General features: G+C 39.9%; 1 protein-coding gene across 7 annotated transcripts in view; it reads right to left on the bottom strand.

The window, feature by feature from the left end:
- Positions 1–18051, bottom strand: part of CADM1 (cell adhesion molecule 1) — a 342534-nt gene that overhangs the window by 19911 nt on the left and 304572 nt on the right. For 2 of the 7 annotated variants that reach the window (XM_040976978.1, XM_040976975.1), the window contains 2 exons: positions 8592–8624; positions 1322–1375 (listed from right to left, as the gene is read on the bottom strand). The exons of 3 other annotated variants lie outside the window; for them this stretch is intronic. In XM_040976978.1, coding sequence (XP_040832912.1) covers positions 1322–1375; positions 8592–8624 — 87 coding nt within the window. The remainder of the gene's footprint in view (positions 1–1321; positions 1376–8591; positions 8625–18051) is intronic. 2 more of the 7 variants (XM_040976980.1, XM_040976976.1) reach the window with 1 other exon arrangement.

Genomic DNA, 18051 nt, shown 5'->3' on the forward strand with positions numbered 1-18051 from the left:
ACACTTTAAGTAGAGGAGAGGACTTATCTGTTCTCAAAAAAAAGGCTACTGTCCTTGCAACATTTCTATATGTGCTACAGCTGAGAAGCAAAAACTCAAATTCTCCCTTGAAGGGCTGGTTATCTGTCTAATTTTCTGTTGATTATCTACAGATTATCTAAATTCATTGATAGTGGAAATCATTCATGCCTCCAATAATTACTAATTGGGCATTTATTATCTGACAGGCATACAGTAGTGAACAAAACCAACATGACTTCTTGGAGCTTCAACTCCAGAAACACCCAACAGCCCAGCTTGAACCAGTGAACCCTAAGGTTTGACAGAAGCACTCAGTAAGTGACTGGCCAGCTGCCGCACTCTGATTTTCGACCTGGGTAAGACCTGGAGTTGAGCACTGCTGTGTCAAGAAGCAACCGCTTGAGGAAGCTGTAGTGAACTTATTAGGACCCATTCTGTCCACTGACTGGAGCAGATCCTCAGAGTCCCGGGCCTCAGCCTCCCTATGGCAAGGACGAGGGGTCTTCTTACTTGTGTATAAGCGACTGATGGACATGGTTAAGAAAATGCAGCAGGGTGCTGGTGAAGTCCCACAACATCATCGGTGTTCGTGTAACTGTTTAGCTCTGACCACTTTAAATCTTCTCCCTCCCTCCTTTTTAGGATATGCTTTTTATTCGGGATTAGTAACACCTAAATCCTGGAATCAAGCATGAAACCTACTTTTGCAAGAGCTCAGTGTGCTGTGAAAAAGGTCTGAGGTGGATAATTAGTTTACATCATGGTGTGTGACAAAACAATTGCCCCATCCCGTGCAATCCTTGCCCTTCCCCACCTCCTATTTCCAAAACAAGTGTGACATGGCTTTTCTATTCTCTTCTACACAAGTATACAGTCTGTAAGAGTTCGTTTAGTTTTAAAGATCTTGTCACATAAAAAAAAAGAAAAAAGATCTTGTCACATAATCCAACATTCTTAAACTGCTTTATAATGCAACAATATTTATCCGGGACCATAACATATCGAGGACATAAATATTATTTTAAGCCACTGAACAAGAGAATGGTTTTACTCCAGTCCCAAAGCTAATGTGACCTCTTCTGCATTAATAGCACTCGGCCCCATCTGCAACATAAACATAACCACCTCAGAAATGAAGAGTGGGGAGGAAGAAAGTGTGCTAAAAATGATTTTTGCTGTCAGTTTTAAAATCCACACTTGCTAATTGATTGCTCAGCAAAATAAATTGCCATTTGGTAGCAGCAGACAGAGCACCCACAGGTTGGACACTGCAGTGCCTTACCTAATGACTAGCCCTTACCTGAGAGGTCCTCACTGTCCAGTTCTTCTGCGGAATTGGGCAACTGAGTAAGGCCTTACAAGTAAAAACAAATCGTTTTTCTTTTCATTCCTCGAGGGACATAAACAAAACACTTAAGAACTGAGGATGAATTTCTTAAAAAAAAAACATGAGCCAAATCTCTTGCTATCTCTCTCTTTTTTTGGATAGCTCGAATGCATTAATCCATAAATACATCTCTTCAATCATATCATTTCATTATTGGTACACAATCGAGGCAGAAAGGTTCCTCAGTCTCCACTGTTCAAAGCACATGAAACATGAAGGTGAATGCTTGCAGTCACTCATTCATAACAGCATGCAAAAAGGAAAAACTAAAGCCTGACTTTGGCTCTGCGTGTTCTGCTGTATCTCTTAAGTGTCAGTGTATCGAGATGTTACATACTGATGTATGTCAGTTTTATTTCACATTTTAAAGTACACCAAAATCCTTTGCCAATACTGACAAACACAATTCATTACCAATTTATGATGATCTTGGATCATGTATTTCAAAATGGTACAGCATCTGCTAACCGCAGATTGCAGGTTATGCCTTCATCAGAAAATCTGATCTGCAAAATGATTTTCTTTTTTTAAATAGAGAATTTTATCGACCAATTGTATTCCTGAAAAATAAAACCCTCAAAGCTGAAAAAGCAGTTAGGTCAGGAGGTAATCAAGTGCACACCTGAAACACCTACCTCTCCCATCAACCCAAGGTTGACCAGCTGGTTCTCAGCTAGCTCTGATTGGATTTAAAAGAGGTGAAGGAGGAAGTGGTAAAGACAGCAGGAGGCTCAACTAAGCGAGGATTCCCACTTCCTCAGGCTTTACTTGCAGGTTGATCCTTCAGGAAAGTTTACTCAACAACACAAAATGGTAGCCAGTCAAGGAGGCCTTACTTCCTCCTTGCTGTTCAGCTCCAAGTCCATTTGATGGCCCCAGATCATCTAACTCACACTACAGTTTGCTTGTGGTTCTCTGGTGGTATGTCTCACTTTTGAAGATGTCTGGGGGTTAAAGACATCTTCAAGATGTCTAAACAGGGCTTTGAAGAAAGAGGTGAGTCTTGCTCATTTACTATATTTTCAGGGAATATTTGCTGAACTGAGGATTTGGAGACAACGTTCAGTGAATTAGGAACCAGAGCTTATGCATCATAAAACAATTGCTCTGGAAACAATGTCAGACTGAACATACTAGTGAAAAAAACAGCCACATACAAATGGTCACTAACACTTGGATTCTGTCAGTTGGTTTATGACAACAATTGCTTGAGGGCCTGTAGGTTGATTCCATGAAAGGAGGCTGTCACCTCATTAGCCCTCAAGGAGCAGGAATTTCCATCATGACCCTATGGGTGTCAGTTCCCAAAGGCAGGTGCTAATTAAACATTGGAAGGGTTTTGAGTCCACAGATATCCCAAAACGATGGATTCAGGCAGATAAAGGGAGAATGGTGAGTAATGCAATAAATTATACAAGCAACTGAGCAGGGATGGTATCCCTTTGTCCCAGGTCTGATTGGCTGAAAGTGTTCCTATTTCTAATGGGCTTTACTCATTAAATAAAGACTGATGAATACAATTATTTGAATAACTGTTATAAATGGGCAACATAAAGTATTTCTCTGTAGTTAATTATGAATTTGCAGTTCTCAGAAGGCTAATCCCTCACGTCTATGTGGCCCAATGAATATCAAAGCGTTCTCCATACGTGCTTGGTGCCCACTGAACCATACTAAACAAGGATGTTTCACGTCGGCAGCTTTACTGCTGAAGGTTTGCTTCCCTGCAGAGGGCATTAGAAAGCTAATTTTAAAAAATAAAGACAAATATGTTCATGAAATATCCTTGATATGCAAAGTTTCCATTAAAAGGCATCAAACAGTTGATATATACCTCATTAAATGTGAAACTGTCATTGTTAATGGCACAAACTTTAAAATATACCAAATCATCTGGAATCTACTGCTCTGATTATGCTCCAAAGTGGGAAGTCATTTAGGCTAGTGGCGCTAAATTTGTTTTTTGCAGTACTTTCACGTTTTATGAATTTGTGGTTCTCTGCCATAGTTGACTAACTTCTGAATAAATATAATTAGAAAGGGTTTACTAAAGTACCTCCCAACCAAGAGAGGAGAAGCAAAATTTGCACCTTAAATCTGCTTGGTCTTCTGTATTCTTCATTCATATGAAAAATTATACACCTTTCATTTGCTCAAAGAAAAAGACAAAGATGCATTTTGTGAGGCAGAGCTATCCCTTAAAGGAAAACTTAACAACTCAGAACTTCGTTATTCTCCTCTTGAAACTTTCCTATCATCTGATTAAACTTTTTCTAGTCATTTCTAATTCAAAAGTATTCAACAAATGTCTTTAAATTCTGCTAATCAAATGAAAGTCTGCTTTTTGTTCCATGGGATTTCTTGGTGCAATCAATAAAGTTCTAAGGTGCAAACATGGTAATTTAACACACGCATGATGGCTGCCTCTTCTGCAGAGACCTGTGGACACATGCTAGACCTTCTCAGGTAGCGTCTCTGAAGCTGTAATTCCTCCATTTCAGCAGTACTTGCTAGCTTATAATAGTATAAAGTGACAGTGTTAAACCAGGTTAAAAAAAATTAGAAAGCAACCTTTAAAAAACTTAGAAAACGACAAGAAATTCCAGAGGTATTTAAGTGAATACAGAGTCATAAAATGTAAACATTCATGGGTTCATTTCATTTCAGTGTATCATCTGTTTCAGACATTTTCAGAAAAAAAAAAAATACTTGGTCAAATAAAATCTCTGTGAATCAGAAAATTACCCCGTTGGCCCTAGTACCATTCCCATTATGAAAAACAAAGTAGGCGATGGTCTCTCTCTTACCTAAGCAGCATACATCTGATCACTTGGCCATATTATGGAAACAGTTACTTCCATCACCAGCCATAACAGTGCAGACGCCCCCGGTAGTTTTAATCTAAAAGCTCAGTCATCCTGTTCTTCCTGCTTTGTCAGCTTTTGTGGAGAGTTTTTCCCTTCTTCCCATTAGCAGAAATTTGGTTCACGCCGTTTAACAGTAGCACATTGTTTCCATACTGCATATCAAGGCTGAAACACAATCTTCAGGTCCTGCAGCCATTCGTAAATCTCTTTAGCTCTGTTCTTGTGTAGAACATACAATGTCTGCAGAGTCCCTTGACTGAATGACAGCCTTTGAATGCCACTGTCATGTACTCATACAGAGAGATGTACAGAGAGGTACATACACAGAGGGTGGACATAGCGGTTGTAATAATGCGCACTGCTGGCTATGATTTTCTTTTAAAACGGGCTAGAGAATTCCCCCACAAATTGAACAGAGAGTCAGATACAATTTCATGTGCTTTTAGAACTCCATCACGGTTTGTGCTACTTTATAAAACAGGGACAGAGAGATGGATGGGGTAGTTACTGAGGGGCAACTGTGTAAGGTGTATGCATGCATCTAGCACTGGCCAAACTCTTTTGGAACCAAAACTAAAAATGAAATCTTAATCTTCGAGGGGGTTCCCAGTTTGAGTGTTACCACAGTGACATACTGGATTAGGAAATATTTAACGATTCATTTGTGATATGTAAATTCAGGAGCTCATCAGTCTCTACTATGTTAAGAGATAGGAGAGGTAAGAGGTCAGGTAGACTTAATAAGAGAATGGAAAAGGGAAACAAGGAAGAGAGAAGGGGAATAGAAGCAAGGAGAGGAGAGAGAGAAAGAGAGAGACTGAGAGAGAGAGAGTGAGAGACCTCGAACCCAATGAAGCCAGCTAACTGCAGTGCAGCAAAAGCACAAGCACTATTCCAGACCATGGGCATGCTGTCACCCGACCCCTCGCACGGGGGAGGAGCGTGGGGGAGGGAGAAGGGACACACAGGGCAGAAGAACAAGGCACAAGACACTTACAGAAAAGCGTTTACATTTGAACAAAAACCATCTCACACACACACACACACACACACACCAATAATTAAAATTACAACTACACCATTCGTGCGTTAAGTCACTCATGCATTTCTGCCATCAATTTCAAACCATGTGGTATTAGGATTTGGCAGAATGTTTTTTTTTTTTTTCTTTTTGCATTGCTCAACATGCACACATAACACAGGATTCTTCCTGTCCAGGCCTTAAGGATGAGCTCCAAAAACACAAATGCTCAAGATCCTTATTCAAAGAAGATCCCTTTTGTCAGCCTTTGTCTAAAAAAAGAAAAAAATCCCATTCTTATGCTCACATTTATCTTAACTACCAATTAGATCCTTAAACACATTGTGGCCACTTGTTGTTTCGTTTTCTTTTTGGAGAAAATCCATTTGCTTTTTAATCATGCCCATGCACTTCTAATCTTCCAATACATGCTTATTCCAATCAGATATTGGTAAGAACACATGGTCAACATACATCAACAACTGGTATAAACTTCATACATACTCTAGCAACACAAGCTTGAATAAAATATTTTAATGAGTCTTCAAAGGGAAAGCTTTATTAAAAAGAGTATTTTTCTTTGCCTTTTCTTTTTTACGGAAAGAGAAGTCTGGAAAGAAATACAATATAAAAACTTTAAAGAGCAGTATGAAAGCCATGGCTGGTGGAATTCTAAGTCTTGTCATTTAAGTTGTGAAGTTACTAAACTACTTAACACTTTTTTCGACTTCAGATCACTACAATGGACATCTTAAGACTATTGTTAAATGAATCTAAGTCAAATGGTTGCTATCCTGAGAAAGCTGGGGGTTTCAGCTACAGTTTCAGAATAAAACTAGTTTTGTATCTTCAACTATATGGAAATCTGGTCACTTGTTTTGTAATTTCCACCATGTTCTATTATCTTTCTACCCTAACATCTGACCTGGAAGATTTTTTCCCTCCCTGAAGTGAAAATTTTACATATTACCTAGGTTTTCATTAAAGCTTTTTGCTGCAAGGCAGAGAATGTACTACTCAAGACAGCGGCTGGAGACGTTTGTGAAGATGCTATGCAGGTTTTGACAAGTTGGAAAATATATTTACAAATGCATTCTACAGGGATTGGCCTAGAACACCTATAACTTATTTATTCTTCTGTTATTAAAAAGTCCAATTTAAAATGATATACATCTATATCCATGTGCATAAATTACTGTTTTTACTAAATAAATATTACTATCTTTTTCCTCCAGATTTCTTTCTTCTAGGTATATTTATCATGTCGGCCAGTAACATTCTACTTATCCAAACTAGTAAGACAATGGCTGCTCCTCATACACGAAGATCTTTATTTCTAACCATAGGAATACTGTCAAGTTCAATTCCAAGACCTCTTCTTTCTCTCCAAAGTTCCCCCCTTCTAGTTGCCCAAATAGGATCAGTTGCTCTGTTAATTCCACATGTTTTAGTTCAGGGGACAAATCTAAAACTTTGAATATTCCATCTAATTCTCAGATCTATCATCACTAGAACCACATCAACCCATAGATTTTATTGAAGGGACCTAGAAAATAGAATTCTGCAGCTTTACTAGAGAAATGATAAAATAATCAATACTTCTTCAAAGATCTCATAGAACTCAGGACTCTTACGGTCACATGTGACCCTGTAGTTAATTATGGGAAGCTCAGAACTCGAAATATCTTAAGAATGGAACAAAAAAAATCTTTTGAACTACATTAAAATAGCCTTAAAGCTCTGAGAATAATCGATAAAAGTCAGGAGGTGCTCAATTAATGATGAAACTTACAAATATCTAAGCTTAATGGAGTGCAATACTTGGGATGTTAGAAACACTACGGGGTATTGCCTTTGAAAGTGAGTGTTTTATATTTAATTGATTTCTCATGATTGTCAGCGTACCTGGCCTCTTTATCTTATTTTATGACCTTTTTCTGCTTGTGCCGGTGACAGAGCAGAGAGACAGGAGTGAGATGGGAAGAGAGTTGCTTACTGCTCTGACCATCATGCGTGCTTTGCTTTCTCAGAACTCCCATTGCCAAGTCCCCACACAGGGGTGATGTGCCAGGTTTCAGAAGGGAATCTTCAGGGGTAGTTCATGGAGGGAAAGTTTTGCTTAGTGATTTCCAAATGATAAATTATTAAATGTAGGTCTCTCTAAGGAAGTCAGTCTCTGCTAGGTGTTTCTCTAGAAGTTGAATTAACACTACAGGGTTGGCTGATCACCTCGTCATTTAAATGATAGACTTCTATCCTGTACAACACATGCAAAGTGATTGAAGTGGGTCCTTTACCAAATGATTCCCTTGGATTCAATTATTAAAATCCAGCCCATTTTCAAACCAACATATCTTTCTCTAAGCACAATGTTGCCGGTGTTAAATTTGAGCTTGGCAATAAAGTAATATGGAGATGAAACATGATTCTCGTTTTCTGATTGGGAAGATAGAAAAGTTAATAGATTTATCCCAATTCTTTAAATCACTGATGAGATGAAGAATAGAAAAGCATATTTCCTGGTATCCCCTACTGAATTTACCTCACTCAGTACTTTTTTAAAATCACATTGAACCCAACTTTTTATGATCTTGCCTACCTGACACCACACCAATGACTTCTTTAAAGTCTCAGTTAATGTTAAAATTGAGCTATGTGCCTTTCATGTTTTGAAAACATTTCTGTCAAGTGTGAGTATAAGTTTACGTGAACACACAGAGATTAAGAGGAATCAGGCAATGGGTGATGGGTGGTGAGGATCAACCTGACCAAGAGAAGCAAAGGTCTCTACCAGCCCAGCAATGACTCTTCTTATCACCACTTATGCGTTGAGGCAGGTCTCCTCCTTTCTGAACTACCCTTCATCCCAACTACTGAGTGACATAAGTGACTCCTCTTTAAAATTTACCCTGGACAGTAGCCTACAGAAGAAGTGAGCAACTGGGTCAGCAGTTAAAGCCATGCCTTTCATGCAGCTACCAGTTTTCTTGACTTCCTGTGGTTTTCCAGGTTTGGGGGAGTTTTGTGAGTAAGGCTAACTATGTGCAACTGGAACTGTGTAGCCAGCCAGTCAGCAAGGAGAACGTCTTGTCTCAGATTGCAACCATTGGCTACTGAACTCACAACAGAAATGACAAGACTCGACATCCTTTCAAGTGTTAAACAATTACAGTATGTTTGAGATCAGTATACTTTGAACACGATTTCCCTTGAAGACTACATTTCTCTTTTTCCCAGGCTTGCCTTGCCTCTCAGCAGCGCTGAGAAAGTAGATAAACAGTAATGTGATACCAACCGTGAACTGCTGGTTCTGTCGTCGCCGTTGTGTCTACAGACGGGAACAGAGGATTGGAGGAAGGGAAGAAACAGGAGGAACGGCATGCAAAAAAAGGGAAAATGGAAAAAAATGGAACAGATAATATATGAGCAAGCTTTCAAAGAACACCGCGTGACAAGCAATAATAAATGAGAAGCAAAAAGCATTTGAAGTGAGTTGCACTGTTTTTAAGACATGCCTGGAGCTCCAAGCTGCGAGCCAGTGAGGAAAACAGTAAATTCTTTGGTTTGGGGGGTCTTGCCAGGACACATATATTTGCTAGTCAATAGTCAGGGGAACATGCAAAGTGATGAGAAACACCAGTGCAAACTCAGTGCTGGTAGGCAGCTGCTAGCGCATCAAGGCTCAGGCCTGGGACACAGCAGCTCAGTCGGAAGCTGGTTAAACAATGGACTCAGACATTCAAACATTGCCTTTGTTGTAACCCAACCCACCCAGGCACTGGGACTTCTGGACTGCCAATTAGGCAACAGTGCATCTCCTGCACGATGAGGGTGCTTTGACCACTTATGCTCAGTTGCCTGTAGAAGAATACACAGATTCAAGGTTTCTGTCCACTGTATTCAATGCAGCAGAGGTTACCTGGAAAGATCATTGAACTTGGCAGGCCATGAACATGTTTCAGGTTTTTCACAGATGAGATTTTGTACTTACACATGCACACATATGAATTCATTCTTCACTCTGCAGTTCTTACTACATGTTACAAGAGCAGAAGTGTTCATCAAAACACTCCGAGTCTACGTAACTATGAAAAGCCACTTCCAATCACATGAAATCTCCCCACCCCTCCAAAAATCCAAGTCTCCAGGCTTCCCTCTGCTCCTAAACCAGCATGTTCACTGTTGTGAGCCACCGCAGGTCCTGTCTTCACACCTGGATTAGGAGGTAGACGTTTTTGCTTTTGTTTTCCATTGCTGTGGAGAAAAAAGTGTGGTTTGTGTCTTCTAGTTCCAATGCAGTTCACATTTTTGCCTTCTTCTACCAGGTTTCTACACCAGGACTGCTGAACTGGCTTCTCTTCACAGGACTTTTTCCCAAGGTGCTCAAAGAATTTTGCCTTTATTTTTGGCTAGAGGAGAAGTGCGATAAATAGCCAACAAAATGCATGATGACATTCTTTTTCCTGAGTCATTTGAACAGCTCTCATCTTGCCAGCTTCCAGCATCAACCCATCTGGTCATGCTTTGCTTTTCAGCTTCTCAGCTCTGAAGCACGTTTCCTTTCACTACCCCCTCCAGGCCAAAAAGAAATGATGATGCTCTATTTAAAAGCTGAAGTGGGGTTCTGGGTTACAATGGGTGTAGCTCTCTGTCCTTTCTCATAATGCTAATATTTAACTGGAAATTCTTGAGTTGCAGAATCTTCAAAAGACTCTTTTGGACTTGACACAGGCAATGTTTAAATGCACTGGGACATCAAATGTAGCTCTATTTTTTTTTGTTGTTGTTGAGTGAGCCTGTGCTTCTGGCCTATAAATATGGCACATGAATTCACACCGGCGTTCCCCTCCAGTTTGCATGCTATTCTCAGGACCCTATACCACCAAAAATAGAGCACTTTCAAGGAGCCAGAATTAATCAGAAGCCTGAGAGGCAGTGCAGCTTAATGTAACTGAGAACTGGAATTTCTAAAGAATAGATGAAGGAAAGAAAAACGTAAAATACACTGTATAAGAAAACAATACTTACAAGTCAAGTCTGAGTGCACAGAACAGCAGTGAAAACAATACAGAAAATTGTACAGTTGAAATAACACTCTACATCAGAGTTTCCTGACACAGGTGACAAGTCTCTTTGGTTGAATCATCCAAGTTCAGTATGAGTTTGAGGTACTTTAAATTTGAAGGGGCAAAATCAAATATACTTTTCTACAGAAACACATAAATGCATGTCAATCCATCTTATGGACAGGCACTGGCTCCTTACCAAAAGTAAAAAGAAAGCAATAAGCACTTTGGTTCATTATTTTTATAGTGGCACTTCAAATAGGCTTTATTTTCACCAGATAATTTGTATAAAATGAAAGAGGGGCATGGGTAGGGAGTGGAGTGAAACCTAAGAATTAGAGCCCTCAAAAGTAGAATCTGCGCATTAATCAATGACCCCAATTTACTGTCTTCCTACATCACAAACATTATGTCAGCTTCATGATGACATTAAATCAAGTGAAGCCAAGCGTCAGCTCATTGGTGGGTTCTAGAAAATAAATGAAGGAAAGGTCCTAGTGCATCTTGCTTCCCCATCTGAGGAAGGGAAATCCATCAATTGCACTGAAAAGTAGGGGCAAAAGGATGGTGGAGAAGGAACAAACATATTTTGAAACAGCTAAAAGCAAACACATGTTCAAGTCAAACAACACGGTTACTGTTGCTGGCAATGGCAAAACCACGATCACCAACGGGATGTACGAATACAGTGGGTCTGCAGGCTGGCTGCAGCTTTTGGTCTGTCACTGAGGACTATCTGGGGAGTTGCTGACTCTTTCTGTAAGAGCATCTGCTATGCAACTTGAACAGAGGTTAGTACAAGCAAAGAATTAAGAGAGAACTCTTTAGAAATGACTCGGTGCTCTCCACAGGAGAGCGCTAAGACAGTCTCTAATTCTCCTTCATAATTGCACTATGACTTCATGCAGAAACCAGGCACCCTAGCTCTGAAGTGAGTGCATCTCTGTGAAGTGGGATATATTAGGGTATCTTCATCCAAAGCTTCGGGAAATGCGCAAGCCATCCCTGTGAATCAACTTGTGGGATAACAATATTGTTTGATGACATTCCGAATGTCTCAGCACACAGTAAATTTCCTCTGTAAGTTATAAATGCTGTCGTTGGCTTGAAAAATGAGAGTGACTAATTACCTAACAACGTTTTTTTTTTTTTTTTAAATCTCATATGATCAGATTCTTTAAAAAGCCATCGTTGAGCTAGGCCTGTAAGAAAAAATATGTCACAGAAAGAAAGATGAATTAAACTTAATGGTGGTATTGGGTTATAAAACTGAAGGTCTGCTGAGCTACTGTCTTAATTTTTAATTACAATGAGGACAAATTTATATAGTACAATTATTGGATGTGGCCAACAGCTAAAAAACCCCATGGTCATATGAACCCAGAAAGTATATATGGACTTAGTTACTTTCTACCTGTGTTATACAAAACAAGGTATCCAATGTAACGCCCTGTGCTGGTATTTGAAAGGTACACATATCACTAAATACTGACTTCTCTTCTTGGTCTCCTATTTCTACAGATAGTTTCTGGGACTTTGTCATAAATAAATGAAATATTACATGTATTTTATGTTGCAGAAGTTATATACAAAATGAGAAAGCTCTGGCAATGTGTGAAATTAGAGACACTAGCCATTTAACGAAGTAGCAAAAAAAAAAAATCACCGCATGAGAGGCAGCTGGGCAATATTTAGTTGAAACAGTCATGTGTAAGCTCCACTGTGGCACATTCTAATCCTTTCATATGGATTCCCTCCAACTTAGAATTGTTCATGGAGTGTGACAGACTGGGGGTTTAAAACTAATCCACAAATTAGTCCGTGGTCTCAAACACAACGGGTGCCATAAATGAAAATGAAAATCCTAGAACAAAATTAAATTCACAACCTTAGATACTTTTTTCTTCCCCAATTGATCTGTGGTGCCCCTGCTTCACAATGCAGAAACATAGGGCACGGAGGCATGGTGGGCTGTGTGTGGGCAGGGTGCACGTTCAAAAATGCACAGTGCAACAGCCCAGAGAACCAATCTACTCAGAAGTAGAGCTTAATTGTAAAGAGTCTGCATTTTCCCGTTTTGATTGTCATAAGCTTAAATGAAGGCATGCTAAGCAGTCCAGATATATTTTAATATACTTTCACCCAGTTTATTTTCTTAACTAAAGTCAATAAGGAACCAATGGGTTTTCTTAATTGAATTCCCCTTCGGTTTGTGTTACGGGAGTGCTTTAAACCAGACACCAGGGCAGGCAAGGAATTCCCCTGACAATTCTGCTTCCATAGTTATACTGTGCTGACCAATATATATTAAATATGAGGGGTTTTTCTTTCTTTTTTTTTCCAACTTATCTGGAATCTATTGAAAGCAACAATAAGCGCTGCAAAATTAAACTATGAAATTTATTTTCTACCGTTTTGCTGGTTAATTTTCTTTCCATCTATATGATGCTTTAATTAAACTCTCATTTCTTGGGGATGGGAGAAGTGGATAGGAACGGAATGAAAGCTAAAAAGTCCAAATAGAAGAAGCATAATAAAGTTCTCTTCTTTTTAATGTCATCTCTCCTTTGAGTGAGGAGACTGTGTGTCATAGAAGGGAAGGGAACTGATGAACTGATTTTTTTTGGGGGGGGGCACTGCTGGTGGTGGAGTGAGTGTTGTTATTGTTAAGCAACTTCAAGTTTTGTTAAAAGCTTCTTCAGAATTGTTCACTCATGCTGCTGTGCCCCTGAGATCTTTTCATTTGCAAACCAGATGTTCTGCAAAATAACAGGAATCTGTGCAGTGGTTTCCTTTAACAAGGAAAACAATTCTGGTATCAGCCTGAGTGTGGATGCTGGATGGAAGAAGGTTCAGAGGGGAAAGGCACCAGGGAAGGGTGAGGGTGTGATGGATGGGGTGGGGAGGGACGCTGCGAGTCGAGCTCATCTTCATTTTGTATTATATATGACGGCCTGTTCCTTCTTGCCCAGTCCTTTATTTTCCACTAGCAAGAAAGTTCCAAGTATTACTTTCTAATCCCAAGAGACCTGTTCTCCTGATACAATTTGTTTGTGTTGTTGATGGATTTTTACTACAAAAGCATGTCTTTATCTCCAGGAATACTTTAAGAATAAGGATCATAGGGCCCAGCACAGTAGTCTAGTGGCTAGAGTCCTTGCTTTGCATGCGCCAGGATCCCATATGGATGCTGGTTCTAATTCAGGCAGCCCCATTTCCCATCCAGCTCCCTGCTTGTGGCCTGGGAAAGCAGTCAAGGACAACCCAGGACCTTGGGACCCTGCACTCATATGGGAGACCTGGAGGAAGTCCTGGGCTCCTGGCTTTTAGATCAGTTAAGCTCTGGCCTTTGTGGCCATTGTGGAATGAATCATCAGACAGAAGATCTTCCTCTCTGTCTCTCCTCCTCTCTGTGTCTGACTTTATAATAACAATAAATAAAAATCTTTACAAGATAAATAAGAAACATTAAATTACAGAAAACATCTTGGATACATCTGAAAAATTTCCTCTCATTCCATTTTTTTTAAAAGTGGAATCAGATGGCCATCTTCATTGTAGTATTCTAATTTCTCCCATTCCTTCCCAAATCAATAGGGATCAAAACTGAGTGGTAATGATGACATCTGTAACAGGGTTAAAATCACCAACAAAATAAAAAGGCAGACATGCGGGACAGAACAGAAATGGAGATGTACTTTTCTATAGAGGCAAAAACTTGAAAAAGTAGTTTGTTGTATAACAGGTGACTCATCAGTATTAAGTCTCTGAATAATATTTTGTTGTTAGGCATACTGGCATAAAGCAATGCTTGATAAAATATTCAATAAATGATAAATGAAAACCAGTCTTAAAGAAGTCGATGCCAACTCTTTAAAAAAGGCAATTTAGTAAATATTCTAGGATGAAAGATATGTATTTCCTAGCAACAGTGGTTTAATCTGTGCTTGGAACATAAACACACAAAGTACACACACATTGAAGATGGATGCTGGAAGTAACACTGGACTCTTCATGTTTAATGTCCACATGCTGTCCACATTCTGCCCACTCTTTGGTGGCACAGATCAAAGTCGATTTTTCCTGTCATACTTCTCCCCATCTCCTGTGGCACCTTCTGCCTTCTGTGCACTTCAGTAGCACAGGACCTGCCATGAATTCCCAAGTGTCTCAGCTGATTCTTTACACCACATTTTAAGGGATTTAAGAGCCTTTTGTCTCCACAGGCACCAGCAGAGTGCTCTACATATTATGAATGCTCAGCGTTTGCCGGGTGCATGTTTCTAAGCAGACGGCTTATATCCTTGTACCATGCAAATATTAGCAGCAGAGAATAGATATCATTAAGGTAAGACCATGGGAAACAAAGCTCTCGATGATAATTTAAATGGTCACGCAACACAATCAGTCTTTGTACCTAAGAAACCGAAAGCATGGGCTATGCTGTTGCATGTCTCCTCTCTGGCATCTTTTGTAAAGATCACTGACACATAAAGGCTATATCTACCTTCCTTATGTGCTCTAATTCACATTACACAAGGGAAAAGTTTAGGATATCAGGCTACGAAAGCCAAAATCATAACATGGACCTGGGAGTACAAATCATCTTCTCTAAGGGGTATCTGTTTTTGAGTGCTTAGATACCAACCAGCAAAACCTTTCCTTTCTGTAAGGAAACAGCATGTTTAATTGGATAGGTACTTTTAAAAAGAGAAACACTGATTTAGATATGAGCTACTTCATTCTTACAAGAGAATTTTAAAATGTGCTCCAGAATTTGGCCCTTATGGCTGTCCCTTTCTTCTTCTGAAGGTGACTTTACTTTCTCATTTTAATTTATGACAGTTGCATGTAAAGCAAGACCTAGAGGTTAAACTTCTCCCAACCTGAACTGTATATTTAAACTGCTCAGGGTGTGAAGCACTGTCTAGGAAAGACCTCTTCAAGCATCTAATTTGGGACACAATCAAGCTGTAACACTTCAGCATCCGTATTAACCAAGGAGGGCCACACAAATATTTTCCTAAAATGATGACAGGAAAAAGCTTGATCCAACTGGGAGACAAGAAAGGATTAGACTTAGCATCAAACACAGTCACCTACCACATAAAACACAGACAACTGACTACAAATAAAGTTAAAAATGAAACAAACAAAATTATCGTGCCCCCCCCGTCCCTCCTGCCTTGCGTGTCCATGGTTTCTCTTCTACCCGATGCTGTGGAGAGTATGCAGGAAGGACTGGCTCCTGGTGTTACGGCTAATGGTCTGTTTTGTTGTTGTTGTTTTTTAAAAGCACAGGTTTCCAGGGGCAATTATGCAGTCTGCTCTTCCACATGATAGCATGTATCTTCAGGAATGAAACCACACGGAAAACTTTACACAACTGAGGATAAAACAGGAGAGGGAGGCTGCCAATGCCGGTGGTTGAAGCAGACAGATGTGGTCAGAACATGCATATATGCTAACAGTAAGTGAGACCCCAAGGAATCTCACATGGCTCCTGATTCTGGTTGTAATTTGGAAAGAGATTCTTTATCAACAGCTTGATCATTGAAAAGCCATCTCTAACAAGGGGAATAATTTGATTATCCTGGTTATGCAAGATAAAAGATAACACTGGAACACTACCTTTCAGAGAAATCAGAAATCAACTATGACCTTTGGAGTTTAGAAAAAAATTTTTTTATTGCATTTGTGTGGTTTTCTTGTAATGCAACTCTGACCTGGGCAATGGGTTTCAGTTACTGCGTTTGACTGGAAGTAAAGAAATGGAAGACTGTCGGCTGCTGTTGCTGCTGCTTTTTCCCCCTTACAGCTCAGGCTTTATGCTACTGTCACTGTATTTGGCTGTTGAAGCTTTTAAGGCTAATGGTGGCTATAATGTACCAAATAGTGCAAGAGAGAAGAGGAGTGAAAATTAATTTAGCTATCCATTTGTCAGGATTCAGTGTGGAGGATTTTTTAGGAACCAATCTAAATTGAGGGGATAGCCTGGACCTTTCAAATGGGACACAGAATCATTCAGCTCCATAACCTTTAATCTGTTTAGAGAAAGGAGCAAATGTTAAATTCCACAAGTGTACTTTCTGGGCAAGATAAATATATATATATAAGACTGCTTGTTAAGACACAGTAAGCCTGTAAGATTACATCCATTAAAGCAACAGATTCCACAGTGTTGTTTTAGTGGCAATTTCAGTTTAACTACTCTTGGGTGTGCCAATGAGAATCTGGACATTCATTACCACAAATGCATTTTGTGCGTAGAGGGGATTCAGTTGCTAACATCAAGAGGCTAAAGTGCATCTATGAGATCATCTTCCATTACCCTGAGCTGAGAGGCCAGGGGCAGAGATGCTGGAGCCAAGACCGGCTCCTATGAAAGGGACCTCAGACATGGGCAGGAATATAGCACTGCTTATTCTCACAATTCTCTCTCCCCATGGAGTCTCTGCAGTTGGAACTGTAGAAACAGGGAATTGTAGGTGTTTGTGGACATGAGATGAGCTTTAGTCTGCAGTGAGTATTAAGGGCTGTGAACTGAAGCAACTCGACTGAGTTGTCAAGACTGATTGTTGGGGGAAGAGCTCGGGGAGTGTTAAAGGTCTTTATAGAGGTCTGAGAAAGAGAAGGCCAGCTGCAAATGGAAAATAGTGTTGTCCCATATTAGACAGACATAGAGGGAAGAAGGCCTCTAGTGCCTTAAAATATAAACCTGGATAGCTTCCTCATGGAACCTTCTACAGGGAGAGGTAATAAAGATAGGCTCATACCCTCATCGCTCTTCCAGTGACAGATTAGATCGCTGAAGGGTTTTCTTGTAGAGGGTTAACACATGCAGGGTAGTAGAGGATTGTGTGATGTATTTATAATGACATGCAAAGGGCCTTTCACAGAAAACTAGAAGTATCTGGTAACAGATGTGTAAGCCTGATTTTGCTTGATGAACTGGATTAGAGGTAAGAAATCAAATCTCAAAAGGTGAAATCTGAGTTCTGGGTCTGAGAATGTGGTTGTCTGCAACTGAGTTACGGACGAACATCTTTGATACGCTTAATCAGGACACAGAAAACGGGAGGGGTCAATTCATACACCAACAACCTGAGTTTACTTAAGTGATAGGACACAAAGTACTCACAACAGGCTAAAACAGAAAAATACAGAAGAATTTAAGAAGCAGTGCAGACAAAGCTGAGCTCAGAGGGAGATGCACAAACCAATTGATGGATTTTTGTCCTTTTATAAATCCAGGCACTGATTATCTTATAGCCAATGTTTAGAAAAGTCCTTAATTGTGGCTAATTTACGTGCTTTCTTTGTTGTACCGCTAATAGCTACACAGGTGAAGAACAATGAGCTTACATAACCTATTGTAATAAGTCATCCACTAACAAGACCCCCACTTCCCTTGAACAATATGATTGTCATCTCTCTGTGCAAAGTAGAAATGTCCCAGGCAGTGCAAGGGACAGTTGCTGTATCCAGTGTGCTTAAGTAGCTGGCAGGAAGAGCCCTGAGTGTGATACTCCATATTTACAAAGAAGTCCAGGACAAGAAGGACCTCAAGAGAGGCCTTGCAGACTCCAGAGGTAACAGAATAAGAGAAAGATGTATTGTTGTTACAAGAGCTTTCCTTTCCTCCTTGCAGAACAAGGGCTTTTAACATGCTTCTATGGGAGGGACCCA

This window comes from Ochotona curzoniae, unplaced genomic scaffold, assembly GCF_017591425.1.
Source record: "Ochotona curzoniae isolate NIBS_2020 unplaced genomic scaffold, NIBS_Ocur_1.0 contig_2723, whole genome shotgun sequence".
NCBI classification, from domain to species: domain Eukaryota; kingdom Metazoa; phylum Chordata; class Mammalia; order Lagomorpha; family Ochotonidae; genus Ochotona; species Ochotona curzoniae.